Genomic DNA, 23,058 nt, shown 5'->3' on the forward strand with positions numbered 1-23,058 from the left:
TTTCTCTTCATTTTGTATTTTCTTCCTCTCACTTAGTATAAATACTACCGTGGTTAGAAACCTTACTACAACTCAACATTGTGATAACATTTTAAAGGTGTCACCTAAAAAAATTCATGTTTATTTTCATCATTCGTTATATGACCCAAACTAATTACCTGAGGTTGAATGCCATACCTTTTCTTGGATATAATACACCATTTCTGGGAAAGAAGGCATCTGCTTAGAAGCACTTTCTTTTTTGTTTCTACCAGGAAGACACCTTAATACTCGCTGTGCTTCTCCATGAACTTCTTCCCGTCTTACAGAAAGACAAATCAGAATAAAAAATAAATCACAATAACGGCAGAAAGATTGTTTGATGATTAAGAACAGTCATTTTATTTGACAGCTTGGAATCTGAGAAAATGTCTTAAACATATTCGTGGCTATCGAAGCAGAGAGTCATAAAATATATTGTAAGAGACAACTTCTTTTTGGAAATGTCTTGAGATTGGAAGTGACGTGGCTTGCATCTTTAAAATTTACCCACAGAAATAAACAAGATAGGGTATAACTACAGCTCTGTGCCATGTCAAGGGTCATATTTTTTTGACTCTTGAACAAACTGCTTCTAAATTCCATAGAGCGATAATGAAAACAATATAAATTTTAGTAATTTTCAAATAATTTAAAATGAGCCCAAGTTCAAACAAAGAGCTTTTGAAACTTACGGATCCCCTGCAGCTAGTAAGAGCAAGTATCTGGAAGGTATGTGATCTGAGGGAAACACCGTACTAGCAAACTTCACAGCCACCTGTCGAACTTGAACCTCGGGCTATTTGACACATAAACAACACACACAAACACATACAGATGTTAAAAAAAAGGAGAGGAATCCAATTACTAACAGTTCATTCCAGTCAAGTATGTCATCTTAGTTGTAAACAATCAAAACTGAAGCCATTATTTTTAAGAAGTATATTGAAGTAAATAAAATCAAGACAACTCACTTGGAAATCTTTACTCAAGTTGTTTAAAAGCCTCTGGGACAGCGACTTTTAAAAAGTACTTTTCTGAGCTAAAAGGCCCCTCTGAGTCAGGAAGACCCACAAAGGCCACAGCCAGAGAGTCTCTATACGCGCACATCCTCAGCCCAGCTTTGGGGCCATGGTCGCTGTGAACAGCGTCTGGTTCCCCAAAACTCTCAAACCGTCAGTCATGTGAATGAAATGAAGATAGGAGGCAGGGAACACAAACAGAGGTTACTTGGAATCTCTACACATTGGAAGCAATATATCTCCACGCTTTTCAGAATAGCTCTAGTTTAAACTGACTCCAAAGGAGTTTCAACTACATGAGTATATTCAGTTCACCTAAACAGATTAATAAACTAATCTATGAACACAAAGTTCAACCAGAGAAGCAGCTGAAGAATCTTTATTCTGAAAAGCCTTTTTCTCATGCACCTTCCCTTCGAGTCATTCCCCTAGTCACAAACCTAACACAGTGAGAGGAGAGGGATATTAAATAATAGATACTGTGCTATTCATTGAGGTATTCCTGCTCTTTAAGCATTCTTTGAGTTGCAATAAAGAAAAATGATACTAAGGACTAGTTAATGTGATTTAGCCTAGAGTCTAGTTGCTTTAAATGTAGTCTGAGAAAAGGGATGCCTGGGTGGCTCAGTGGTTGGGCGCCTGCCTTTGGCTCAGGTCATGATCCCGGGATCTGGGACTGAGTCCCACATTGGGCTCCCTGCATGGAGCCTGCTTCTCCCTCTGCCTGTCTCTGCCTCTCTCTCTCTCTCTCTCTTTGTGTGTCTCTCATGAATAAATAAATAAATCTTTAAAAAAAAAAATGTAGTCTGAGAAAAGACAAATTAGCTTTGGTTTAATAATATTGCTACATGATTAGATCTGCATATGTATAACCAGCACCCACATGCAATACACAAGCATCACATCTCCTTGTACCTAGGGAAAAAAATTAGGTATTCTATTCTAATGAGCTTCCAAATAAGCCTACACTTCTTTGCCCATGGTATAGGACAATGAACCATGTGCACTGGATGCTATATGACTATGAACCACATACAGGAACTTCTGACAATGGAACTTATCTATTTAACAATTTTCCTGAGTGTACACAGTAATCCTATCATATTTCAATAGAAACCAGATACCCTTTTGAACCTTTAGTAATTCCCTTGATATCAGTGTAATAAATACATCAGCCAAATTTCAGTAGGACAACTAAATATTAATTGTACCAATACTTTTCGACTTCATTCCTTCTTCTAATCTCCCTCTTTCTACTCCTAGAAATGGAAGACAAAGAACTGACTATAGCAAATACATATTACTTTATACTGTACATTACGTACTATATATACAGATGTATATATATATATATACTCAAAATTTTCTACAAACTCCCATGATAGCCAATAAAAAGATCTAGAAGGAAGAAGACTACATATGATAGTGCTGGCTTACTTCCTACGGACTCCATTTTAAGGTATAAAATTTTTCTTTTTTTTCCTTTTGCTTTTCCCCTGGTGTTGGCTGGAGAACACCACCCTAATGGACTGTAGTGTTCAGCTACCAAGTTAAGACAAAAGACTTCCAACTTGGAGGACACAACATCAAGAACACTTCCCAACATGAAAGGCTTTAAACATAAAACCTCAGAATATCACCACTCCTTGTAATGAGCGCTGGGTATTATATAAGACTAATGAATCACTGATTGACCTCTACCTCTGAAACCAATAATACATTACATGTTAACTGAATTTAAGTAAAATTAAAAAAAAAAAAAAAAGAATATCATCTCTCTTCCATCCCTAAGCCAGATTCTCATCATTAAGAATTAAAAATCAATCATAAATCACAGTCCAAGCGAAAGCAAATATTCCTCTTGTCAAGATAGTTAAGAAGAAAAGCAATTCAAATTTTGTTCTTAAAAATGTACAATATCTCTATCACCAACCATCACAGTTCACACAGATGGACCTACCTTTATTAAGTACGAAGCCACAAGTGCCTCCATGAGAGTTCGCTGTGCTCCCTCCAAAGTACTATAAGCTCCAACCATCATAGATAACGCTTCTTGAATAGCAAGCCGAGTCTCAGGCTCTTCCTATAAATATGATAAAAAATAGTGTTTCCCTCCCTGTCAGGTTTCCAGGTCAGGATCCAAACGGAAAGCATAAACTTGCTGGGTGTTTCCCTACCTTACATAGGGCTTCAAAAAGCTGCTGCACAAGAGCTATATCCTTAGTGAATAAATGGGGCATTCGACTGTAAGAGAATATAAGACCATTGCTACAATCATAAATTTTCAAGAGGCTAGAAGAAAATGTAACTCAACACAAATTTTCTTGAATTGCATTTTCATCTCTAAACATGTCAACATCATTAGATTACCTCCCCAAAGAGCCAAATATTTTTAAAAGTAAATATGAATTCTTCAACTGTCTAACATAAGTAACTCATGATTAAAATACACACTATCCAGATATTCCCTTTAGAATATTCCATGCATTCAGTTAACATTTCTGATTTTAATATAAGAAAAATAGACAACTAAGGCCAAACCACTATTTAAACTAAAGGCTGTCATGTAAGTGCTGTATCAGGTGATCTAGGGTGGCTTTTTTCTGAGCCCCAAAGATCTGTTCCCTGCACAGACAGAAGAAGAGCAAGAGCTAGTCTATACAGGCCAATCCAGGACCTGTGTCATGGCTGGAAGTACCATATAGTGCCATATAGTACCTCTATCTCCCCGCTTTGAAATCTACTGAAGGAAGAGGAAACCAGGAGGAAGTGGGAAGGAGGAAATCATACTATAAGCAGAAGAAAAAAAATTCACCTCTGGAAACAGGACCACCCAGAATCATAATATAGCACTATCAGAAAAGAGAGTCAAGAGATAAACCTTGATGATTGGGATTATAAAGACTAGTAGTAAACAGCAACAAGAACACTTAAGGTCAATCAGATGTCTCCAGGGTGTAAGAAAAAGTAACCCATTAAGACACAATCCAGTTCAAAACCTCATTTCAAGACTACCATTTAATATAGAAACATATCTTCAAATGTAGTGTCTCACATCATTTTTCCTCTATAAGGAAAACATCCCTAAACAACCTATGGCCGTTAAATACATTTCCTTTCAAAATCACAACAAATTTATTCTCCATTCATTATTAAATACCATGTAATTTTTCTTAGTTTACCCGCAGGATATCTCTCACTGAAGAAGAGTTTACTCACCTGGAGAGTTTTCCAACAGCTGAATATGCCATTGACAGTAGCTTAGGGTCCTTGAAATTAGGAAGAAAAAAAAAAAAAAGAACAAAAAACAGACAAAACAAAAAATACAGTAAACGGCAAAACCTTTTTGCTGCAATTACATGCATTATTTTACTCCTTATTAAACCTGGTCTCACTCTGCCTAACTACATGATATTGGCATGTGAACAAAACAAACAAACAAAAGTCCAAACCCAGAATCACCGCACTACTAAAAGGAAAAACAAAAAAAAACTTTGCTTCTCCAGCTCACTTCAAAAGGAAAAATGCAGAGGTTATATATTAAAGAATTCTCTTAGCTGGTGCTAAATTCAGGATATCTTCAACACTATAACCTGCAAACACCAAAATTCATCTTCAACACACTGGGGAAAGTTTAACTTAGAAAATCCACCAATGCTCACACAGACTAGGATCCTCCATCTCTCTCCCCCCAAAATTGCAAAAAGCTGGGGAACAATTACCTAAAAATCTACATGATAATAAAGCTTCCACTCATATCTTCCATTATGAAAAACTAAAGGATCATAGTCATCAAGTGAGTGAGGTTCCCTCCTCAAATAGACAGAATTTTACACTGCTTTATGAAAACCAATTACTCAAAACAAAGTAACAGCTCTGTGAGTTGAATTTCATACAATTAACATTAAGACTCACTCTTCCACACCTGGATGGGCACACTTAAGGATTCATCTGTTGGGGAAACATGCAGGTACCTCCAGGAGGTACACAGATTAGGGCCCTACAGGTTATCTGGCCTCTCTAATTTATTTTAAATATACAGATTCTCCCCTAAAAGCCCAAAAGCACTTTTATTTCTACCAACCATCCCAAGCATCTATCTATGCCATAAAAATAATCTGAAAGGTTCCACAGGCCTCAAAAACCATGCAGGCACTATTCAAGAAACAGGAGAGCCAGGCCTAACGATACCCCCAAAGCACAATTGCACATGAATGAACAGCTTTTCACTAAAAAATATCTACTGAATAACTTTTGTGTATTATCTCACTTAATCTTCACACTAATCCCAACGAAGAGATATTTTCATTTATCTAATAAAGAACAGAGCTCCAAAGAACTTAACTCACCAAAGAACAAAACCAGGATTCAAACTCAATTCTAACTCCAAATGGCAGAATGTTAATTACTATACTACTACAAACATGCATTCACGTTTAAAGATTTAGGAAAATAATGCTAACTACAGTTCTTGAAACTTTACTTCCTTTAGCAAATTCACCTGAACTAATGAAGATGGTAAGAGTGACACAGCAAGGACAAACAGGATTCAAAAACCTACATTCCAAAGATTCCTCATCCCACTTAGCTTAAGGAATCAAAAACTTACTGAATGCATGTTTTTATAGAATTCTGAATTGGTAAAAACTCAGCCCTAAAGAACTAACACTATTTCTAAATATAAGCAAATCCAAATAAAGATCCATATGGAAACAAATCATAAAATAAAATGTAATTTTTTCCATTCCATTTTTGCACAGTGCCTAAAAGCGGAATAAAATGCAATTGCTTTAAAAGATGTTATTTAAAGAAGCGATAAGACCCTTCAAAATTTGTATCACATTTTTAACTTATTTCCAAAAACAAAACAGCAAAAGTTGGCAGTAATTTCTAAAATTCACACCACTTCAAGTAAAAATGTTAAGAAATGATGGAACAATTAGCAAACTGTAACTAACTAAACAAACATGTAGACCAGAAAGGTTAATAACAGAAAATATTTTGAAATATAAAATGTTAACAGTGTTTAAAAAACAAGTCACTTACTTCTTTATATTCATTGATTAGCTTGGTGAGGCCATTCAAAAGCATTGGACCTAATGGCTTAATCTTGATTTCTGGACAACTTTAAAAAAAAATAGCACACATATACAAAGCAAGATAAGAATCTCATTACTAATGTATCTTTTCAGATGATGATTTAAAATAATTAGAGACACAACTGAAATAAGTTAAAATAATCTATTAAAACCTAAAATTATGGAGATCCCTGGGTGGCTCAGCGGTTTAGCGCCTGCCTTTGGCCCAGGACGTGATCCTGGAGTCCCGGGATCGAGTCCCACATCAGGCTCCCTGCATGGAGCCTGCTTCTCCCTCTGCCTGTGTCTCTGCATCTCTCTCTCTCTCTCTCTCTTTCTCTCTCTCTCTCTCTGTCTCCCATGAATAAATAAATAAAATCTTTAAAAAAAAAAAAAAAAACCTAAAATTATTTTAAGATGAGTAAACATGGTTTCTTTCTGGGTAAGAAAGAAATACTTGAATTATTTGGTCACTCCCAATAGCTTGAAATTTTACAGTCAAATAATTTTAAAAACTTACGTTATACAAATGTGATGCACAAACTGCAGGGATAATGTTCTCAATTTTGAATTTGTATTTGTACCAAAAAGTCCATCATACACCACCTATGAGAAACGGACAATGTCAAGAACACCAGTTAATAATAGCGTTTGCTATTCTCAAATATGATTCAACAGCCAATCTTGGGCACTACCTCTCATTATTTAAAATCAATGCAGTTCTTTTTAATACAGATAATCATTTTAGCCGACCAACTTAGGAAGCCCGTCTGTAGCTCCAATCAGTAGTCTGAGGCATAACAAACACAATGGTTGATCTTAAAAGTCCATAAAACTTGTGGGTCTACCAGCAGAAAGCCCTTTGGTCTGCCACTCTGTATCACACAGGGAACTTTAGCAGATAAAGCCACTTTGGGAATATTAGGTTCCTTCAGTACATACGGAGTTAGCCACTCCAAACAAATTATAATAAAAGCTTCACAGAAAATGTCAAGATTAAAGCAGTCTACAAGCGTACAGTCAGGATACAGGCATTCCCTGTATTGTTTAGCCAGGTCTAGGTGGCAAAAGATCACATAGGTGAGTCCTGTATAGCAATGTCAAATAAATCTGAACTCCTCAAATTCCTACTTTTTAAGATAGTCTTACACTTAGGGAAAAAAAAATCTCCTCACACTGGCTCCTAAAACTACTAGCAGTATTCTGATCTCACTTAACAATGATGTGTGACTGAACAGGACTGAGCCTCTGCTAGGTAACCGACACAATGCCGGGTACTGTGAGATACAAAGAGACAAGTATTGCTTCCAAGGCACTTGATCTGGTTGAGGGATCAAAATCTACATACATTAAAAATGGTACAGGACAATATAAATCACATGCTACCTTATTCTGGAAAAGACTTCTGGAAAATTTATCCGACCATGCTATATTATACAGAATAAAATGGTAAGATAAAAGCAGCAAAAAGATTAATCAGAACACTAAAGATTTATTAGAAAAAATAGAATTCATGGTGCACATATTACATGCAAAGACTTATGCTGGGTGCTTTCATATGTTCAAAATCAAGGTGAGGTAACACATCCCTAGTTAAAGTCATTGGTATCAGGAAAAAAAAGGCTCATCTGAATGATACCGTGAAGGATTTCTACTATTGACAGGGGGAAAATATAGGGGGTAGGGCCAATTATGTAGGAAAATAGTAATACAATCATTAAAGACAGGAATATAACCAAGAATATGTGTGAGGGACAGTAAATTTGTTGAGTTTGTCTTTCAATATACCAAGCTTTAGCCAGATTTATTTTGAAAACATATAAATAACTACAAATAAAGCACACACCTATAGGATGTCTATGAATATCTTGTCATAAAATTCTAGCTGCTTAGTATATAATGTAGTGTTACTATCACCAAATTTTATGACCCAAAATTATCAAGACACTACCTGGGAAACAGTGCTGGCAAACACCAATTACAAAACACCAATCATGAAAAAAGAAAGGAAAGAAGCTCTACAATAATTTTATATTTATGGAGACACAGAAGAGAATACTTTAAGGTAGTCAAGTACTAGAGTGCCAGATATGGGGAATAAAAGTTTTATCATCTAGGAGAAAGAAGCAATCACTTCAACAACATAAGCCTTAAGTTAAAAGAGAGAGGTGTTAAGACAGGAATCTATGTCCACCATACAGCAAACACAATGGAGAGTGTCCTCACTTTAGGACTGAAAAAGAAGAGTGGCAGGAAATGGGAACATTTCAGATGGGAGGTGGCACACTGGAGTGAATCCTGAAACATGAGTAGATGTTTACCAGGCTAAAGGGGGAAGGGGAGCTCTGCCAAGCAAAGGGAGCATCATGAGTGGAGACACAGAGCCATGAAAACAGTGTATTTAAAAGACGAACAATCTTCTGTTGGAGCATAAGCACACGGTAAGGGGGTGGTGAGACAGGAGACCAAAGATAAGTAACTGCTAAGTTTTCAGCAATTACTAGGAACTTAATAACAGAATGAGGCCTAACCACTGTGATCTACCCTTTCTATTAATCCATTCAGTCTTTACATTACGATGAGGTAGCTGCTATTATTATACCCGTTTCACAGATTTTTTAAAAAAAATTTTTTTTTAAAACACGCAGAAGCTTATTTAAGATCAACAGCAAGTAACTGACAAAATTTAACTCAAAGCGGACACATTTTCCACTTAACTGACCCACCCAGAAACTTGGTTGCTTAAGAAAAACATTTCTGGAGAAAAGCCACCCAGCAAAGCACTAGTTTGAAAGGACAGTCATCACATTTAAGTCAAATATTAACTATATATAGTATATATTCTATAATAAAAAATTTTTTAACCACGTCTGCAGCTAAACTGGAGAGAGAAAAAAAATCTGGAATCTCATTAATCTTGCTACATACATCAACATACCTCCTGAATATCATTAATGCAGTTCTTTCTGTAATTAAACAGACATAAAAGTTGTAAACAGGCCATGTCTCTTTGGAAAGAATGAATTACCTGAATGTTAGCTGGGAACGTTTCTGCAGCTTGTCTAGAACGAAGGAGATGGGGGACAATCTTTAACTTAACCCTTGTACTGACGGGGTCCCTCTTCAGCTCTGGTTTCAGAACTGCTCCCTGTTAAAAATATGTTTAATTATAATTTAGCAGTTCAAAATTACTGTGCACTGAAACATTCTTGAGAGGTCATCTAAATCAGTGGTCTTTCAAACTTTTGTTTCAAGATTCCTTCTTAAAAACTAAGAAATACTCCAAAGAGCTTTTTGCTTATACTGGAACACCTATCAATATTTGCTATATTAGAAATTACAGCTAAGAAATTTTTTAAATATTCACTTAAGATTATATTAATAAATCCATTATATATTTTTGTAAATAACATATTTTTAAGAAAATTAACTACAATTTCCAAAACAAAAAACTGTACTGAGTGGCACTATTTCATGTTTTCTATAAATATCTTAACTGTCTCCCTTAATACAAGAGAGTTGGAATCTTTTATCTTCTTTTGCATTCATTCTGTTGTGGCACGTTGTTTGGTTAAATTACATTTAAAAAAACTAGCACTGAGTGGGGGCCAAAAAAAAAAAAAAACCAGTTTCATAAAGACAGGTAGTTGGAAAAGTGGGGATGATTTTAACTTTTCAGGTAATTGTAGATATTCTTTGATCCTACACCAAAACTTAATAAATGATAGTTTCTTTATGGTTAGTTACAATTTGGATTTGAAACTATCACAGAACTTTTGCATACGGTGTTATACTAAATTCCAATGATCTATCCTGCCCACTGATCTATCCTGCCCCCTTACCCTTGTAATGCTTCTGTAACATCACTGGTCATTTGGAAAATACTGGCTCACTGAGTTAAGCATTTCATTACAAAACATTTGTTAAAATCCCATGTTATTATTACCACCGATCTCATCAGAAAAATTGTAGGTACTGACAAAGTGTCAGGCTCATTTTGATGGATACAAGCTTCCCTAAATTCTAATTTTTGCTTGAAAGTCCAACTTTTACCATTGCCAATAAACCACGTGAACTGTTTTTCTTGGAACCTCATTTCTTCATTTTAGAGAAGATGTCTGCCAAATACCATCTCAATATCTACAGTTTCCCTGTCTACAGGTAAGATAATTTTAGTGCTTCATCAAAGATTTATTCTCTTTTAAGATTTACTTTAGAGAGGGAAGAGTGAGACAGAGAACAAGCACAAGCAGGAAAGGGAAAGAGAATATGAAGCAGACTCCATGCTGAGCACACAGCCTGATCGGGGGCTCGATCCCATGACCCTGAGATTGTGACCTGAGCGGAAACCAAGAGTCAGCCACTCAACTGACTGAACCACTCAAGTGCCTCATCAAAGATATTCTTAAGCTGAGCTTTCATCTCTCTCTTTTAATTTTTTACATGAGTGCTGACAGTTTAAAAAACACAATAACTACTAGTACTATTTAGTGACACAGTTTTGGTTTGTGCTAGGACCCCAGCAGTTACACCCATCACTGTTTGTGCACCATCAATGCAAATATCAATACAGTTAAAAAAAAAAAAAAAAAATCTCCCTATGACCCAACAAGGGTGCATAGACTACATTCTAGGAACCACTGATCTAATCAAAACCCTTTGGTTTTCTCCATGAAGAATATGAGGCCAAGAAAAGCTCTGTGATTAACCAACTCTCTCCTCCCCAGTACATTTATGTGCAGCCATTCAGGACTAGGATCCAGAGGGAGGCTCCCAATTCCCAATTCATTGTTCTTTCTACCACATCACATTCAATCTAATTGGAAAACAGTATGATGGGGGAGGGGGAATTATGATTTTTAAAACAACTATTTATAGTTTAAAAAGCAAGCAAGCAAACTAGTCCTTGTATGTCTGCATTTGGACTTGAGAACACTTTTTTTTTTTTTTTTTTTTTTTTGACTTGAGAACACTTTCAAATACAGTGAACTAAACAGAACTTAGCTTATTAAGCAAACACCTTACTTGGAGGCTTCAGAAGAACCCATCTACTGTCCTAGATTTTAGACCAGAGGTCAACAGACTGGAGCCAATGGGCCAAATCTAGCCCACCATCTGTCTTGATAAAGCCTATGAGTTAAGAATAGTGTTTATGTTTTCAAATGATTTTTTTAAATCAAAAAAATAATATTTCATTATATGTGAATATTACATGAAATTCAAATTTCAGTAATCATGAAGTCATACTGGCATACAGCCATGCACCTTCATGTGCTGCTGTTGCCTATGGCTGCTTTCATGTGAGGACAGAGTTGAATAGTTGCTGCCTCAGAACCACAGGGGCAGCAAAGCCTCAAAAACCGACAGATAAAGTATGTGGATCCCTAATCTAGACAGTGTACCATCATTTTTTAAGCACAGAAATTAAAACCATTAGCTCAAATTAACTAAGTTACCAAGAAATTTTAATCCACCCAGACTTACATGGCCTAAAATTAGTATTTCCTACAGGATAGGTTCAGTTTAAGCCAAAATAACTAGGAGAAAAAGTTCAAATACATGGAGCTCATGTCAACCAAATGCTTTTTATGATGATGTGAGAATAAACCAAAACAACCTACCTCTTTTGTCTTCAGTGGTATATCTCCAAGGTATACTTTGTACATCTTATTAATGATGGCAGGATTATTCCAGTCAATCAAGCTACAGAAGGTTTCAACACAGCTTGTTAAAATTATTTTTTCTGTCTCACTTCAATGATTTCAAATAAATACACAGCCCCAATATTTGTTACCAAAGGAAAATGTTAGAAGAAATACACAAATGAACTGGGCAACTGACATTGTAGAAGAGAAGGAAAGGGATTAAGTTATAAGTTAGATCAAAGTTAGTTTTTAAACAGAAATACAGGAAGTCACTTATCCCACCCTGATTCAATAGATCATTACATCTATGCCCTAAGTTGCCACCACACAAAAAAACTGGATTATAATTCACTCTCAATGCCAATGCCTTGGAGCAGCTCTGACAGGGCAGAGCTATAGTACACTTGTTCAGAGAGAACTGAGGCAAGCATCATTCTTCTGTTTAACTAGTTGGAAATTCAACAGTGATAAAGTGACCAAAAAAAAAAAAAATTTATTCATTAAAGTCACAGCCCTAAGAAGCTGGCAGCACATCCCATTTCTCTTACATTGTGTCACTATGATCCCCAACCTCCCTCTCTTCCTTATCTGCCAACACAGATTTGCAGCTTTATCACCTAATTCTACACAGCAGGCATGATGCCATTAGTCACTGAGACTTGCTCCTACTTGGGCCCCACTGTCAGGTAAATCAGAATACAGCACTGACTGATGATTGGCACCCAGCCTCTCTCTCCAGCAGCCCCTCCCAGTCATTTTAAAAACCTAGCAACACAGCAATCCTGCGTTTCACTCAATCAGTGAGATTTCACCATCCTATCTTCTGCCTTTTGACATTGGTTCTGCTTCAAGCTATGCTCTATCTGTGCAAACACAATTTATGATGCTGCTTTGACAGTGTTTCTAATCCATCTTCCTTTCATAGTTTAACAATCTGCCTCTTCCTCAGATATCCACAATTCCACTATTCTCAAAGATGTTCATTCCATGATTCTATTTTAGTTATTACTCACTTTTCTCAGATGACTGCTACTAACTAATCCTCAAGCTCTATCTTTGTTTCTCTTCTATAAATATGTCGGGTGTAGAGATTATTGACAACATATACACATTTCAGTAAAACAAAGGAAAACTTAATAGTAAAAACAACTAAAAACTAATAAGGATAATTTTCACCGTCTTCTACTTTTCCTCTTGCTAGCTTTCTAGTTTTTTTGATTACATGTTTGTTGTGTAAATTCAGAAATGTATAGAAATTTATAATCTGTACCATACCCCCTTCTCTATTCCTTTTCAGTAACCACTAACTTTGGTGTATCTTTTCCTAGTCTTCTTTCTTATGCATGTAAAATAGGTGGATGGTATAGCAGGTAAGTAGATCAATAAAGAGAAGCATCACTTGAAAAGAGACTTCAGGATTTTTCTTTTAACAAAAGCGGAAAATATCTACATGTTGTTCTCAACTTACTCTTTACCTCTTAACAATGTTACACTCTTTATATGAAAAAAATGTACACTTGTTTTAACAGACAAAATCAAAACGATTTGGAATACTGCTGCACCATATTTACATTTCCAACAATCCAATGCACTACATGGTGTAAAGAGTGGGGCCAGCTCAAACACAATGAGAAGTTTTAAAGAAAGATTTTTTTGATACTCCAAATCCACATAAATTCTTTGAAAGGGATACCAGGAGGATGCAGTGATAAGCAGCATGAAGGAATTTTAGACCTGAGGGAAATGTTAAAGTACATTCTAGTCCTTATTCCACAGAGTGTAAGCCCTGGCAGATTACAAGAGTCTTCCAAACTCCACCAGCGAGGGGCATGACCAGAATTAATTCCATAACAACTCAGTCCTCCTCTAGGCTGCCTCACCTGACCTACAATGGTACACCAATCCCAGCTGCCACCACACCGTGCTGTCTGCTTACTGACATGTAACCACACAACTAAAGACACAACGAACTTAACTTCCTTACTTGGTTCCACCCCCTTTATTGGTTTCCTTGAAGAGGAAAAATGCAATATATGCACTCCACTGCCTCTCAGCATGTTACTACATTAAGCATTAAAACAAATGAAGAACATAACTATTCCATAATTGGGATTTTTTTCAACCAGGTAACTTCAACTTCTCATGCTGTTTCTCAGGCTTCACACATCTCATGTTTTAAATCAATACACATATTATTTTGTATTCTGATGTGTTCATTTGCCATTACTTGGGGATAATTTACATGTTGCTTTATAACTTTCATAATTATTTTGGCAGATATATAATATTCCATATAGAGACACATAGTTAATTTACTACCATTTCCATATAATAATGGAAATTTGAATTTGTTTCCATTTTTCTTAAAATTACAGGAAAAGGTATAATGAGTAAATCTATAACATGTTTCTATATAAAACCTTTTTCTTCTTTGAATGACTGTCTTAGGATGAATTCCCAGAAGATTTACATAAAAGATTATAAATATTTTTGTGATTCATTACATACTGCAAAGTGCCTTCCAAAAATTATGTTTGTAATGCCAATCAACAGACTATAAAAATAGCAGTTTCAATAGAAACTTAAATGGAGTTTCAACTGTTACACAATTTTATTTACCAATAGGTACAAATTGGTACACCAGTGTTTCATTTTGTATTGATTTTATTGCTCGCACAAAATATTTTCTCTGAGCCTATTAGAATTTGTATTTTCCTCCTGTGTGACATAAGATTATTCAGCACCTCTTTTCATGGGACCTGATTTTTACCATATTAGTCTTGAAACCTACATATCCTTTATTAAAAACAATCTTAAACCTTTTAACTAAGAGGGAAAATAAAAAATGAACCATCTCTGGGTTTGGGCATTCTTCTTAACATTAGTTCTTTAAGTCCATTTACCTTGCCGACAAAGGTCTCACTTCTTATGGTAATTGTTCTAATCCATTCAAGTTTAAAACTGCTTCTCCAAACAGCTTTTCTTCTTTGTCTAACACAGAATCCTGCTCCTAATAAGCAAACTGTCTTTATTACAAATTAGGTACATTTCATAATCTCAGAAATTGAATGTCTCATTACAGAAAATCCTGAAAGGATAAATATGTGTCAAGTGAGCATCTAGAAATATAGCCTCTTTTTATTTTTTAAAGGTGAAAAGGGTATATATATATAGCTTCTTTTTATTTTTTAAAGGTGAAAAGGGATGTAGTTTACCTTTGCTTGCTTTTCAATTCTAGGTCCGCTGCTGTTGCTACACTGTGGCGTGTGTCACTAGAAGCAATCACCAGGTGGAGAACAGCTTCGAGTTCAGGCACCTGTTCAGCTTCTATGAATTTCACTATCCCCAGTTTGCACTGCAGATAAAGGAAGGAAGGGAAAAACTGTAATCAAAGAAACAAATACCACCAACCAAACATTAACAGTAGCAACAGGAGCAGCTCCTGTTTAGGCTTAAATGTGCCAGGAACTGTATGTAATGTACATTCATGATTTCATTTAACCCTCACAGTCTAGGACATCAGTAAGATTATACTTATTCTTCTTACAAGGAAACTGAGGCATGGCTTAAGAGACTCAGACACATAGTAAGTGATGAAAACAAGATTCAAAGCCAAGTCTCTCCAACTCAAAGACCATTATGACACCCAGCCTTCCTACTTAGGTTACAGTCTCTCTGGAATGATAAAGCCTTGAAATGAAGTCCAAATTTGGAGCCTAAAGGTAGGAGTGTGGTACATTATGAACAGAGTAGTTCATGGACTGTTCTGACAGTTCAAAAAAAAACTAAACCACATTCCACAGAGGTTCACCCTATTGTTAACATGTTCATTCTGTCCTCAACATTCTTACAGACTGAAAACAATAGGATGTTAGACACACTCCAGTCAAGGCAAGTGAAATTTTAATCAAACAGTATTCAATCTAACTGAATGGCTGAAATGAAACACAGACTGAAGAGGGATTCTAATTAGAACTTCACGGGATGTGAAAGCACTATGAATTTCACAACAAAGAACTCTAGGGCAAATATATCTGAAAACTACCTTTATCTTTAAAAAACAATTACATAATAGTTCTTATGTATATGAGTCAAGACTGAATTTATAATTATTAAATGACAACAGATGCAATTTAAAAAGGTATATAAACAGATCATAAAATGCTTGTCTATCCTCCCTTGGTCAACACAACTTACTTGTCGCAAGAGCTACAATAGAAAAGACGCAAACATTTACTGAAGCCACAGAAATACAGTTATGGACATTAACTACATAAAGATATAAACAAAAAAAAAGTGCAAAGAAAACAAAAAACAATGCTAATGTCCATCAAGAGACAAGTTAAAATCTTATGTGGTTTACACATAATTTTATATAAAACATTTAAAAAGATGATTTTTTTAAAAAAACCTTATATATTGTTAAATGAAAAAAGTAAACCACAAATACTGTATTATATGTAAATGTAGGTAAGGGTACAATGTACAATATATAAAGTGTACAATATATAAAAATGCATTAAAATGTATCATGTAAAACTGTACTTGCATATATATATATACACACAGACACACACACACAGTAGGCTGTACAATGACACACTAGGGTGGCAGGATTCCAGGTCATTTTTCATTCTCTTTGTGGTGTTTTGTACTACTTGAATCTTTATATTATCATTTTGTCATGAGAAAAAAATAAAAACCATTTTATTTAAATAAAAACTATTTTATTCCATCCTAGAAACTAAATAGTTCATTTCCACACTAGATTATAAAACTGACAAAAAACACGGATAGGCCCTTGAAAATTAGCAAATAATTACCAACACAAGACTATAATTTCATATTAACAATTATTCTCTAGCACGTAGAGCTTTAGTCCTCAGGAGACCTAAATTCAAAGCCTAGCACTTGAAGTGAGATGGTGATACATCTCAAAACCTCAGTTCCTTTTACAAAATGAAACGATTTCTCTTATCTCAGCTGGGTTTAGGTTGTTTTAAGGATTAAACAAGACAATTGTATTCCACGTGCTCAGCATAGTACCGGCCACATAGCTCAAACTCAATAAAGAGAAGCTGCTACCACCATTTACCTTTCTTACTTATATCATGGTTTGAAGAGGGAGGAAAAAAAAATCTATAAAATATAAATCTAATCAAGCATAACCCTCACTGAACAAATCATTCTGTAAATCTGTGAGTGGCTGCAATGCCCCACCTGCCTTTTCCCTCTGCTGGGGAACACTTTTTTTGATCAGCAGTCACTTACATTCCCAAAAAGAAAAAATATCCAATCATTTAAACTGCCACGGAGAGAGAAAGGGAGGACTGGAAGACTGACCCACGTTGCTTGAATTCCAAAATAATTACATACTGAGCTCATCTGTTCTTCCCTGAGGTGCCTGGTGACACAGACACACTGAGGCAACTTCTCTGGAGAGCACCAGTCTTTTATAAAAGCTGCTCAGAGAACATCTGTGTCCTGTTTAAATTCAGAATAAAATGCTTAATGCCAATTTTTCAATTCCCAGGAAGAAAGAGAAAAGGGAGTCATGCTTTTCTCCCATATTGTCACATGTGAGTATAGGAGTTCTTCACTTTACATAAAATACACAGGCCTAAAAAGCTGAACCATCTAAGATAAACTGCATTTTAACTGTACCAAAATAGCCCGGGTGACTATTAAACCCAGAATTAAAAGCTAAAATGAAAGAAGTTAAACATACTCAGTTTCTAAGTGGGCTGTATTTCACCCTTGAACTATGTACGTAATGGTGGAAAAACTAAAGAGCACTTCCCACTCCTCCCTTTCTCTGGGGCTGTACCAAAAAACTGACACACTGAAGAGAGCACATTAGGTCATCAGTCCTTGCCAAGATGTTTCTTTAGAGAGACTGAAGGCATGGGAATTATGTTACACATGCTTCCATGGACCTCCTAGGGGCGAGCATGTGGGGTGAAGTTCCATTATGAACAAGAAGTGATACCTGTTCCAATTGTTCAGGTGTCCACGGGTTATCACCAATAACTCGCTTAGCTGCATAAAAACTCATTCCTGGGGGAGGTTGTGGTATTCCAGAACCTCCCCCACTATTTGAAGAAGAACCCTGTCCTGAAGATGAATTTTGGCGACTCTGGGATTCATTTAACACATATCTGAAAAGGAAAGAGACATTTAATCTCCTTATTAAAACACCTACATAAACATGTACATGCACATTTAATATATTCAATCGTATACTTTCCCCCCCAGAGAATTTTTCTAGAATACCTGAAATTAAAATTTCACCATAAAGAAAAATTCAGAAGGTATCTAAAAAAAGGCATTTACACCTTTGGCAAATTAACCGTAACAGTCCATCTGTTCAACTTGGTTACAAATGAACTATTACAGTTACCAACAATGAATATAAATATTTTGCTTTCGGGAATCCCTGGGTGGCTCAGCAGTTTAGCACCTGCCTTCGGCCCAGGGCGTGATCCTGGAGAACCAGGATTGAGTCCCACATTGGGCTCCCTGCATGGAGCCTGCTTCTCCCTCTGCCTGTGTCTGCTTCTCTGTGTGTGTGTGTCCCTCATGAATAAATACAATCTTTTAAAAAAATATATTTTGCTTTCAATTTATAAACAACTTTTCAAGAGCTACTATGGACCTACTGCATTTTGAGTTTTGGGTTGACAGATACAGAGAACGGTTAGTTGATGATAAGAAGGATTTAAAAAAAAAACAAACATTATTCTGTACCTGAAGCACAGAACATTTTTAGTCATTCCCATTTCTGTTAAGTTGTAATTCACCTTTAGTTCTCCTTATATCCCTGCATTAGAAAATCCACTGAAACCTCCAAACCACTTACTACACAAGCACAAAATGCCCCCAAAAGGAAAAAATATTCAAAAGTACTAGAAGAGGAAAAGCCATAACAATTAGATTTTCTCATTGTATGCCCTTTGCAGCCACTTGTTTATTAATTTACCATTCTATTTTCATTTTTAGCTTCTATGGATTAAAAATAAGATTTCTGGTAAATTTGTTTTGATTCAGTTAACTGGTATTTCTCATCTACAAAAGGAAAACTTTGAAAAAGTTTTTAATTCAAGTCCCTTCAAACCCTAATAAATTTCTATGCTGATGAATTATCAGACTGGATGTTAAAATGAGATATCTGCTATAATAAAAATTAAAACACTTATTAGATCCTGATGGTATAGTAAATTATTCCACATTACTTATATGCTATATCCATTCAATCCTAAGTCTATTTTTAAAAAAACGTGTTAAGGAATCATTTTAATATTTTTATAAAAACAAGGCAAATTCCCACTGTAAGAAAAACTGGATTGAATACATTATATGCCTAAGTTAAATTTGGATTTGTTAAGAAAAACTGGATTGAGGACATTGTGTGCCTAAGTTAAATTTGGATTTCAAAGTTTATTTACCAAAGCCATCATCACCTGCCAATTCTGGCTGCCTCCTGATTTAACAACTATAAAAAGGAGGTTTTCATTTATTTCTCAGTTAAACCAAGACTGGTGGCAGTAAGTAAATGAATCAGTAATTACTGAACAGCTAACATTATGCAAAACACCATTCTAAGCACGAGACAGAAGAATACCAGGAAGTGTAAGATTGAGTCTCTGCCATCTGGAGCAGGTTGGGATAAGAGCAACCCATATGACAGCTTTGACATGTTATCACATGACAAAGAAACTACCAAGAAATAAGAAATGATATGACAGGTACTAGAAGTGAACAGGTAGAGGTAGTGGAAGTGTTTTAAGGTCTGGAAAATAAAACCACCACACTAGAGGTAGAAGGGGAGCAAACCGGAAAGCAAAGAAATTATACACCATGAGCCCTCCTGTGTCTGGATGGGGGTACAGAGGATATGAGGCTCCACACGCTAAGCTTATAGTACATAGTACACTTATGACTAGGGAAGAAACATAATGAAAGCAGCATTTTAGATAAATATCTCTTCAAGCAAAACCACCTAGAAAATCAGTAGCCTAGAAGCAGATCACAACCTGGGCCACTGAAGGGACCAGAGCTCTGACTTCAAGGAGTCCCCAAGTATATTAGGGAAGATGGACTTGTCAGCAATACGATACAAACACAACACGAGGGGATTCCTGGGTGGCTCAGTGGTTTAGCACCTGCCTTCAGCCCGAGGTGTGATCCTAGAGTCCCGGGATCGAGTCCCACGTCCAGCTTCTGCATGGAGCCTGCTTTTCCCTTTGCCTGTGACTCTGCCTCTCTCCCTTTCTCCCCCTTTCTCTCTCTCTCCCTCTCTGTCTCTCATAAATAAATAAATAAAATCTTTAAAAAAAAAAAAAAAAAAAACATGGCAATACAGCTGTATGGTTAGTGTAAAAAGGACCCGGAAAATAGCATCCTCTGCCCAGGACAGGAAATTTATGACAGAGACACACACACCTGACACCTATAAGCTAGTCTGAGATGCTTTTACAAAGTGGTTGTTCTGGCTGTTGTTTTCTTTCTTTCTTCCCTTCTTTTCTGATGGGCATTCTAAGCAGAGAACTGTATTCTCTTAAAACATGAAAGGCAAGGACACAAGAGAATACATGAACTGCATCCATGTATATAACGACTGGAAAATAATACCCCAAGGATTTTAAAGGTATGATCTGGTAAGATGTGTGTTTTAAAAATCAGGGATCCCTAGCAATTTCTGCTCAAGTCCTAATCTCAGGGTCATGAGATGGAGCCCCACCCCCTAGAGGAGTCTGTCTGTCCCTCTCCCTCTACCCCTCTCTCCCACTCAAGCATGAGTAGGCTCTCTCTCTCTCAAATAAATCATCTTTACAAAAATAAAAAATAAAGTCAGGGATCCCTTTGGCAGGAATAGAGTTTTAGAGAAAAGCAGCTGGTGAGAAAGTCATGAAGAGAGCTGAGCAGAAATGAAGCTAGCCCGCAGTGGGCAGTGGTGAGAGTGGTTCTGGGACGAGTCAGTTAGCAGGGAGGGGGTATCAGGGGGCTGGTATTAGCAACAAGAAAAAGGAGGGCTGGAGGCATTTTTTAACTGCACACCAACGAGGCTAAGAGAACCATCGCAGCACTGACAGCAATTAAAGAAAAGGAACTATTTTTATGGGGAAAGACTGATTTCAGCTGGGACAGATTGAGTCTGAAATCCTAAAGCAGCTCCACACCTATAAGGTCAACAAGTGGTGAGGCTGGGGTTTAGAAGAGGTCAGGGCTACAGCAAAAATGAAAACCTGAGACACAGACATTTTCAAGTGAAAGCTGAACCATTTAAAATAGTACTTAACCCTACATAGTGAAAGCAGTTAATAACAAGGTTGCTATGTTTTTCTTTTTTAACCTACCCATAAGGCATCAGAAGGACATCTAGCATGAAGTCCAAAAGCAGCTGCACAGTCTTTGGTTTCTCAGCAAGATTAAACGGAGAAGCTGATTTTGATGATTCAACAGGGTATTTCATGTGAAAAAGGGTTGGTATTAAAAGATGCATTAAGCTGAAAAAACAATTACATTTATTGCAACTACTTTAAAAATAAGTCTTTTATACATGCACATAACAGACAAAACAAAAATCACTAACAAAAAGTGGCAAGTGTAAGGGCCCTGCACTTTCAAAACCACCAACTTACAAAGTCCTAATTTAGGAGCTGGCCTAGCTTTGTTTCTTTGCCATTTTACCAATCTGGGTCATCACCAAAAACACTGGGAAAAAATGTTTATAATATGCCCTCAGTGTTAGTATCTAAAGTTACCAAAAGAGATTTTCTATTAAACTTTAGGTATAGTTCAACTTATAATATGTTCCTTCAATAATTTTTTTCTTTTCTACAGTTAATTTAAAAAGTTATTCTAAATCTAAAGAAATTAAAAACCGATAATGGTACTATTTTGAATATGAAAATTTCCAACGTGTGAACTTATATAACAGAAATTCCTTCTTTCATTACACATGAAAACTTCAAAGAGTGCTTGTACTGTTTAATTTATTTGTAAATATCCATATTACAGTCTCTCTTTTAAAAATACATGTGCTCTAAAAGGCAAAGTAAACCATCATTTAACTCCACTTTGCCTCCACAGTTTCTGCGCTCTTCCTGATGATGCTGACCAAGCTACACTACAGTACTTAGAGCCAAATCTGAAACTAAGAGTGTTATGCAAATCTTTTCACCTCTCCAATTCCCATATTAATAGAAACAAGTGATCTGTTCCTTTAAGAAAACTGCTCTAAAACTTCATATACTCCAAGATAGAAATGTTTTGATGAAAAGCACTTTATAACTAATTTGTGCAATCACATGAAATTAGCTTCTTCAAAAGAATTGGCAAAATAAATGCATCTAGACTGAGAAACATGTTGTTAGTTCTGCATACTTTTCAATATGCTCACATCAAGAAATTTGATAATTACCAAAACAGTAATGTTGAGGTAACACAAAAAATTCAATCAGGGCAGCCTGGGTGGCTCAGTGGTTTAGCGCCAGGGCGTGATCCTGGAGACCCGGGATCCAGTCCCACGTCAGGCTCCCTGCATGGAGCCTGCTTCTCCCTCTGCCTGTGTCTCTGCCTCTCTCTCTCTCTCTCTCTCTCTCTCATGAATAGATAAATAAAATCTTAAAAAAAAAAAAATTTTTTTTTCAATCATTTGTCAGCTGAAAGAGCTCAAGCCTTCACACTGGCCCAAGTAAAACCAAATGTGTGACTCTATTTATGAAAGGTAGCTGTTGACTCATGCAGGTGGGAGATAAGATAACTGAGGAAACCATACCTATCCTGCTGTGGCTGAGGCTTCCCTTCCATGGCAGTAAGAAGCGTAGGGGCCAGTTCACATTGTTTTTCCACTGGTAGGCGAGGATAGCCCATCTTAACATAAATTATCGTAAAATTCTAATGCAATGAGAGAAAAGCAAGTGAGTGTGAAGGAAATGTTCTAGGATTTCAATGAAAACACAAGGTTGATAACTCAGGGAGTTATAGCAAAGAAATCACCTTCTCTCTCCGTATGCTTATCACATGTTTATTACAGCTTGATCAACTATTACATCTCAGGAAGAATGCTAGCCCTACTTACTAAAAATGCTTGCTTTAAGATGTGCTCATGTAAGGGAGCACGACCTAATCTGAAGCACTCACACATGTATCAAGCATCATGTTTTTTCATTTTAAATACATACAATTTTGTCAATTATGCCTCAAAGTTGGGGGGAGGATAAAGCATGCAAATACGCAATTTTCACTGAGAAGAAAAAGCAAGCATTTGGCCTATCTGCACCTATATACCAC

The 23,058-nt window shown here is 36.2% G+C and overlaps 1 protein-coding gene across 7 annotated transcripts in view; it reads right to left on the bottom strand.

Moving 5' to 3' along the window:
- ECPAS (Ecm29 proteasome adaptor and scaffold) overlaps positions 1 to 23,058 on the bottom strand; it is a 98,784-nt gene that overhangs the window by 43,880 nt on the left and 31,846 nt on the right. For 6 of the 7 annotated variants that reach the window (XM_038553093.1, XM_038553098.1, XM_038553097.1 and 3 more), the window contains 13 exons: positions 22,544 to 22,662; positions 21,120 to 21,269; positions 17,753 to 17,921; positions 14,979 to 15,118; positions 11,740 to 11,821; positions 9,147 to 9,266; positions 6,639 to 6,724; positions 6,087 to 6,165; positions 4,260 to 4,309; positions 3,218 to 3,284; positions 3,001 to 3,123; positions 714 to 817; positions 178 to 301 (listed from right to left, as the gene is read on the bottom strand). In XM_038553093.1, the coding sequence (XP_038409021.1) occupies positions 178 to 301; positions 714 to 817; positions 3,001 to 3,123; positions 3,218 to 3,284; positions 4,260 to 4,309; positions 6,087 to 6,165; positions 6,639 to 6,724; positions 9,147 to 9,266; positions 11,740 to 11,821; positions 14,979 to 15,118; positions 17,753 to 17,921; positions 21,120 to 21,269; positions 22,544 to 22,662 (1,413 nt within the window). The remainder of the gene's footprint in view (positions 1 to 177; positions 302 to 713; positions 818 to 3,000; positions 3,124 to 3,217; positions 3,285 to 4,259; positions 4,310 to 6,086; positions 6,166 to 6,638; positions 6,725 to 9,146; positions 9,267 to 11,739; positions 11,822 to 14,978; positions 15,119 to 17,752; positions 17,922 to 21,119; positions 21,270 to 22,543; positions 22,663 to 23,058) is intronic. The other variant, XM_038553099.1, reaches the window with a different exon arrangement.

The sequence above is a fragment of the Canis lupus genome, chromosome 11 (assembly GCF_011100685.1).
Source record: "Canis lupus familiaris isolate Mischka breed German Shepherd chromosome 11, alternate assembly UU_Cfam_GSD_1.0, whole genome shotgun sequence".
NCBI classification, from domain to species: domain Eukaryota; kingdom Metazoa; phylum Chordata; class Mammalia; order Carnivora; family Canidae; genus Canis; species Canis lupus.